Source organism: Papaver somniferum, chromosome 9 (assembly GCF_003573695.1).
Source record: "Papaver somniferum cultivar HN1 chromosome 9, ASM357369v1, whole genome shotgun sequence".
NCBI classification, from domain to species: Eukaryota; Viridiplantae; Streptophyta; class Magnoliopsida; order Ranunculales; family Papaveraceae; genus Papaver; species Papaver somniferum.
Window position 1 is genome coordinate 95,888,091 of NC_039366.1, and position 8,022 is coordinate 95,896,112.

An 8,022-nucleotide genomic window follows, 5' to 3' on the forward strand; every position below is an offset into this window, starting at 1 on the left:
TACTGGTGCCTGCTGCTGAGTTGCCTCTGCCAAGGTTGCTGCTGCTGTGGTCACTTCTTATCCTGCCAAGCCAAGTCCAGCTCCTGCAGCCAACTGAATCCAAAGCCCAGTTCACAACAAAAGACACTGAGCCCAATTCACAAGTGAACTGTTGAGCCCAAGTTCAGTTCCCTGTAAGGCCAAAGCCCATTTACACTTCAAAGATAACTGAGCCCAAGCTCAGTTCATTTTATTGTTATCAAACCCATTAGTACTCAAAGCCCAATTTAAGCCAAAAGGCTTCATAGCCCAATAGCAATTTAGGAAACCAATTAGCTAAACACTCCAAAACACACCCGATCTCTGTGGATCGACCCGTACTTGCACGAGCTACAGCTGACGACCGTGCACTTGCGGTATTACTGTAGGCTTCCGTTTTATTGCTTCATTTTTATACACCTTTCGGGGACTGCCAAGTTTTTGGCGCCGTTGCCGGGGATAATTTTTAGGACCTTTTAGAAGCCTACCAAGTTTTTGGCCGGGGACTGCCAAGTTTTTGGCGCCGTTGCCGGGGATTGGTGCTGTGTTTTATCTGTGTTTTTTTAGCTATTTTGTATTTCATTGCATAGCATTTGCATCTGCATCTGCTTCATTTCATTTGCTGTTGGACCTGCTGATTCTGAACCTGTTTTTCCTCTGCTGGGACGCCACCAAGGAAAAGAACCAAAACCCAACTGGGTTTTTGCAACAATATCAGAGCAGCTGGGCTGTGCTAAAAAGGTAAGCCTAAACCCATTTCATTGAGAGAACCCAACCTGTGGGCTTCCAAATTTATTTAATTGTGGGCTTGTAATAATTAACCCAATTTTTTGGGCTATTTATTTTTCTATTTTGGGTTTGTAATAATTTATTTGTGGGCTTGTTTGTTTAATTTGTGGGCTTGTATTTATTTTGTGTGGGCTTGTTTAAATTTTTTCATTGGACTTGTATTTTGGACTCTGGGTTTAAACCCAGCTGAGCTTATAACTGATTGTGGACTTGTAAGTGGACCTCGAAACCAAAGTTTTAAAACAAACGTCGGGCCTTAACCAACTGGGCCAAATTAAACTTTCAAAATTAAAACTTAGTGTTTCTTGGGCCGCAGCCTTCCTTCCATTTCATTAGAGGCTTGCACAGTGGGCTTGCTCCCATTTCAAAAACCAAATTTTTATTTTCTTCTTTTTATTATTATTTAAAAAAAAAAAAAAAAAAAAAAAAAAATTTCTTTTGCTCCCATTTTAAACCAAACTTTTCTTTTATAGCCCATCAAAACCAAAATTTTCCCATAAACCAAATTTTTAAAATTTTCCCATTAAAACCAAATAGTGGGCTTTGTGTCATTTCAAAATGGACCAACCTCGTGCTCTCCATGAATACATGTATCCATCAATACAAATTCCATTATCATGTATTGTCTTACCTCAAACCAATAACCCTTTTAAAATAAATGCAAGCATGATACAAATACTTCTATATTCGAGGGTTCGATTCTGAGAACCCCTATACTCATGTGAGGGAGTTTGAACAAATTTGTCGGACTATGCAACCTGATCATTGTCCGAAGACTCTCTGAAATTGCGTTTGTTTACATTTTCTTTAAAGGAAAGGGCCAAAACATGGTTTTACGGTTTGAGACCACAATCAATCACCACTTGGGAACAACTCACTAATCAATTTTTCCAAAAATTTTTCCACATCATAGGACCATCGCTATTCGTCAAAGTATCAATTGTTTTGTCCAATTGGATGAGGAAACTGTTTTTCACTATTTTGAACGTTTTAATGATTTGTTGAGTGAATGTCCGCACCATGGAATTGAGAAGTGGAGACTTGTCGTCATCCTCTATGAGGGACTAGACTTTAAATCTCGAACCATGGTTGAGTCTATGTGTAATGGTGAGTTTATTGATAAATCTGTGGATGATGCATGGAATTTTTTAGCCGAGATTGCAGAAAAACCCATCAATGGGAATCCGTTAGGGAAACAGGAACAACACCACATGATATGAGTCACCCTCATGAATTAGAGTTTTATTCTTGTAATAGCTCCGACCTTAGGATTGAAAATTATCCTAGATTGCAAAATGCCTATCATGATGATGATGATGATTATGATGTTATGTTAGAAGAACATGTCTATACTGAAAATGTTATGGAACCTTTGGGTTCAAATACATTAGGCTTCTCTGCCCCGACCTTAATGCATGATATTTCTTCTAGTATTCCATGTGATGTTTCCCCTGATGTGCCGATACATGAAAATAAATCTGTTGATGATGTTGATAATTCTGATTGTAATCTTGCCAATTGATTGATGATTGTGAGCATGATGTGACATGTGTAGATGAGTTAGAAGATTTTGATTTGATTGATAATGATATGCCTATTCTTCTACCTAAGTCACAATTGTGGCCTTCCACCCAACCTAGATTTGGTTTGTACCAATATTGTAAAACCAATTTTTCTGAAAATTCCTAATCTAGGATTGGAACTGTGTGCTTCCCAAGTCCTCTTGGACTATTTTGCTTCAAAATATAACACTTTTAAAGAGCCACAGTTGGAAATTGCATGTTTGCCCATCCCGAAAACAGTCCATTATGAGTTAGACCTTTTGAATCCTGAACCCTAAAATTGTTAGATTTTGTGCTTAAAAGTAAACCTGTTGAACAATTTAGGTTTAGGGGTAATTCATTCGGTTTTTCACTCTCATTCCCATTTAAGTCCAATTTTAGTGTTTTGAAACTTTCTTTGTCTCTACACTTTTTCTTTTGGGTTGATCCTCAACTCTTTAGATTTTAGTGTATGGTGAATTTTTTGTATATAATCCAGTAGATAAAATTTTAAAAACCCTTTTGTTCCTTTTGTATATATTTTGCTAATCCAATATGATCTCGGCTGAAATATGTTGGATTTTTGCCTTGAATAACGGAGTTTTAATTCTGCTTTCGCCGAAATCGGGTATTCTCTCTCCTTTTACTCTACTCAGCATGTCCCTTTCCATATGTTGCATTTTAATTCTTTCCATATTTTGAAACATTGAGGACAATGTTTAGTTTAGGTTTGGGGGTATAGAGTAGATACCACGATAATTTGCCATAATTGAAAACGAACTCCTTCTTCTTTTTGAAAAAATTGAAAAATTCCAAAAAAATTAAAAAATCAAAATTCAAAAAAATTAAAAAAATGAAAAAATCATAAAAATGGAGCTCATTTACCTTGAAATGTTGACTCTTGTGCAAATATGTATTTTTATTAGGAGTCTTAGTCTAGATATTTAGGCACCCTGATTCTAGCACAATTCACATAGTGATAAGAAATTTGCACGCGCACGATCTACCAATACATGTATGGCCTCGATCTTCAAGGTGTTGATAGGAAGTTACGATTGCCAATCACTTTAGAATACTGAACGAAACTTGACTAGCTTGTTCTTTGGTTGGTTGGGATAGAAGGTGGAGGTTACATTAAGAAAGACAACCATCGAATTTAACTGGGTGCATCAAAAAGGGCTACCTCTTGCAAAGTGTCATGTAATTTTTGTTTCCTTTTGTATATGTATCAAAAGTGTTTCCTTATGTTAAAAAAAAAAAAAAAAAAAAAAAAAAAAAAAAAAAAAAAAAAAAAAAAAAAATCAAAAAAAATACAAAAAAAAAAAAATCAAGTATTTATCAATTCCATCATCTCTTGTTCCAAAAATAAAAGAGATAGTCAATGTAAATAAGAGTCATGTAAATAGTCATTTTGTTGTTTCTTGTAATAAGCAAGGAGGGTGTATGCCATTGATGTACAACGCGAGTAATTGTGAAATACCTCCAACTCATTCACAATTCTCGTAAAGTCCGGACAGCTAGCTAGATTTCGACCTCAGTTCTTAGCCTGAGAAACTATCTCTTGGTGATTAGTAGTCATGACTTCAGATCTTTCTTTACACATGTGTAGATACACTTTACACTCTTATCACATGTCTTATTTGTTATCAGTGCTAGGATTGTGCCTTCGATAGCTAGATTGACATCTCCATTTTGCTGTGAGCTTAACTGTTTTGCACATGTCACGTTTGATGGAATCTGAGCTATTTTGTCCTTAGGTTTTGTAGGCACACCTCTGGTAAACCTTCACGAGACTTCAACTCGTCCACTAGGGACACTTAGTGGTTTAAAAGGCTTAGTGCATACGCTAAATGCATTCGAGAGACCAGCGACAGTGGTATAGTTAGGATTTCCTTAGTTTTGTTTTACTTGAGGACAAGTAAAATTCAGGTTTGGGGGTATTTGATGAGTGCCAAATATTGTATATATATCCCTTTTTGTTGGCATTTAACTCATCTTTTATGCATTAATTCTACATTTTATCCCATATTCTGTATTTTCATTGTTTTCAAGAATAAATATTTTTATTAATTAATTTTGCATTTTTAGGTAATAAATAAAGTTCGGATGAGTCGCGGAGCGAAAAGAGCAGAAAAGTAGTGAAAAGCCGGGAGAAATTACGCAAGGAAGCCGCGAAGAATGGTGCGCACAACCTCATTTTCTACACACAAAAGCGCCTCCGTTCTCAGCCATCAGATCAGTTCTCAGAAGCATCCGACGGTCGCTCCTTCATAGAGCATCAAAATCTGTCTCTGCCGAGCACCACAGCGCTGAAATTCCAAGCCTTCAGATTAGATGGTAGTTGAATCCAACGGTCGCTCCCTTGCTGCATCAAAGTTTGATATCTCCGCCTAACACTACAACACCTAACTCCATCTGGCATCGTTGATTTCGTTGTATCAAAAATCTGACGGTCGCTACAAGCTTACTCACATCACCGTCCGATCTACCTACCAGCTTCGCATCCATGACTCAGCGACGCAGAACATCAAACTCGATACGCCCGCTAACACCCTATCACCCGAGCCCTACCACCTAACCAAACAACCCCCTTCTCCCATTCTATCGAACCCATCTACCACCATCACCCCCTCTCTGCAGAACCACCTCCTTCCCTGCCGCACCACCATCATCACCACCACCCTGACGCCACCAAACACCACCAACTCTCCACAACAACCCTAACCCACATCATTATTTCCCCTTTCACCAACTCTATGTCCTCCTAATCACTCAATTTCACGCCTCTCCCATGTCAGGAACCCTAGAGGTGAAATTGACAAATTAGGTGAAATAGAGTTGCAATTGGAGGCGTGGATAACATCAGGAGAGTCAGAGAAAGGATGGGTCGACGTCAATTTGAAGATTAGGTGAGTTAATTTCACTGTTGGAATTTGGGGATTTTTCTATAAACCCTAATTGTATAATTTAGGGGAATTGTGTTTGTGAGCTATAAATAGAGAATGGGTGTAGTGTGAGAAACTTGATGTTTGGAGTAGCCAACATCCAGAACTTCTCAGTTCTGTTAATTGTTCACTTTTCAGTCAATTTCAGTTAAGTTCAAATTTTGTTAATGTTAGTGCAATATCCTGTTAGTGTTTCTGTTAAATGTTCATTGTTAATTTATGCTTATGTTCATGTTATGCTATGTTTCTCTCCTGTTAATGTTTATTTCCTGTTGATGTTTGTTAATGTTCCTGTTAATACTTGGTCTCATATCCTGTTAATGCTTGATGTTCATTGTTAATTTTTTCACTGTTAAATGTTCCTGTCATGTTTGTTTTACTGTCAGTTACATAATGGAATGCTAGGCTAGATACATTTGAAGCTTTGTGCTAATTGTGTAATGGAAGAAATCAGTGCTTAAAGCAAGCTGATTTTCTTGCCATTCCCTGTGTATGCTTAGGTTGCACTTTGATTGAGCATTGGGAGAAACTAGTGCTCATAGCAAGCTAGTTTTCTTCCCATTCTATTTGTTTGCCTGTATTCTGCCTAGCCTTGCTTCATTTCAGCTTCACCACATCCCTGCCCTTGGCCTTAGGCCTTGGTTATCTTGTTTTGTTCTTTGCTTTTGCTGTTGCCCTGTTGTATCTTTCATTTTGTTTTCTGTTGCTTTTGTTCATCTTTGCTTGCACTGTTTTCTGTGGCTTAGGTCTTTGCTGCTATTTGCTTTCCCCTGCTGTGTGCTCTCTTGTGCTGCTGTGCACTGCTTGTGTAGCTGCTGTTGCTTTTGCTCTGCAATTGCTGTTGCTGTTGCACTTTCCCTGCACTTCTTTCTCCTGCACTGCTTCTGCTGAGCAGCACTTGTGCTGCTGCATTGCTACTTCTTTTCTTGTTCTGCTGCCTTCACTTGTTGTGCAGCCCTTGCTCCTGCTGCTACTACCTGCTGTGTAGCTGCAGTACTGCTGCTACTGGTGCCTGCTGCTGAGTTGCCTCTGCCAAGGTTGCTGCCAAGGTTGCTGCTGCTGTGGTCACTTCTTATCCTGCCAAGCCAAGTCCAGCTCCTGCAGCCAACTGAATCCAAAGCCCAGTTCACAACAAAAGACACTGAGCCCAATTCACAAGTGAACTGTTGAGCCCAAGTTCAGTTCCCTGTAAGGCCAAAGCCCATTTACACTTCAAAGATAACTGAGCCCAAGCTCAGTTCATTTTATTGTTATCAAACCCATTAGTACTCAAAGCCCAATTTAAGCCAAAAGGCTTCATAGCCCAATAGCAATTTAGGAAACCAATTAGCTAAACACTCCAAAACACACCCGATCTCTGTGGATCGACCCGTACTTGCACGAGCTACAGCTGACGACCGTGCACTTGCGGTATTACTGTAGGCTTCCGTTTTCATTGGGGATAAATTTTTAATACCCTTTTAGAGGCCTGCCAATTATAACCCACCATAATTAAGAAAGAAAAGTGTTGTTTTGTAAATAATAATTTGGACAAAAGAAGTGTTTATTTTTGTAGATGGAGAAGAGAGTTGGTCAAACCAATGTGTTCATTGGTAAACCATGTGTGATCTATTTATACATGGTTAGTATACATATCCATATACTGTACAAAGAGATTTCACAGATAAGTATACATATCCATATACTATACAAAGAGATTTCACGGATAAGTTTACGTATCCGTATACTGTACAAAGAGATCAAGAATAATTACACATATTCATATACTTTACAAAGAGATTTAAATGATTTCACTTGTAATCATAATTGTAAACCACATGGCCATCAAATAAAAACGTATTCGTTTGCATACATAATTTAAGCCCAAAAATAATTTAAAGTCCCTCTTACATATGCATGTAATATTCGAACTTTTAAACACAACAGTGAAAGGGTTATAATACATCCTCTGACTCAACATCATCATAGAAATCCTCACCATTGTATGCAGCCTCCTCGTCATCATCCTCAACATCGTCATCGTCCTCATCATCTTCCTCTTCCTCATCATCTTCGTCATCCTCATCGTCATCTCCATCATGTTCATATTCATCTTCTACATGCCGGTCTCTATAAACATGTTCAAATGCATGTTCAAAATCATCTGGGATTTGATCATTGTAATCTCCATAATAATCAAATGCACCATCCTCGTTTTGACCATGAACAACTTCTTCTTTTAAATCTGTATCATCATAATCTCCATATGATGATGGAAGTACCACGTATTCCATATTTGTACCCTCCAAACTAGACAAGTCTGCTGCCTGGCCTCCTCTACCAGGACGCGCAGCAATGTGCTTGACAAGATCTGTTCTTAGTTGTAGGTGCATTTCTAGGTTTTTCAGAGTTGACATAAATACACGACCATTATTGGTAGGTTCCGGAATCGGAACAGGAAAAACTCTGCTCCAATCTGTATCCCGACGTTCATGCTCAATAATCATGTTGTGTAAAATAAGACAATATTTCATAATTAGGTTCAAGTCAGATTGTTGTCAATACTTATACGGTGATCCGACAATTCTGAATTTACCTTGGAGTACTCTAAAAGAATGCTTGACATCCTTTCTTTTATCCATTTGATACTTGTTGAATCTCACATACTCGGGAATGTCCAATGTCTGACTGAAAGCTTGTACAATTATAGTCAACTTTGGATAGATACCATCTGCTAAGAAATAAACCAT

At 38.2% G+C, this 8,022-nt stretch overlaps 1 protein-coding gene across 1 annotated transcript; it reads right to left on the minus strand.

Annotated features, from left to right (window-relative positions):
• Positions 1-7,227: 7,227 nt before the first annotated feature.
• Positions 7,228-8,022, minus strand: LOC113312307 (acidic leucine-rich nuclear phosphoprotein 32 family member B-like). The gene is made up of 2 exons (XM_026561071.1): positions 7,869-8,022; positions 7,228-7,748 (listed from the first exon to the last, which is right to left on the minus strand). The coding sequence occupies exons 1-2, from the start codon at positions 8,020-8,022 to the stop codon at positions 7,228-7,230; spliced, it is 675 nt and encodes a 224-aa protein (XP_026416856.1).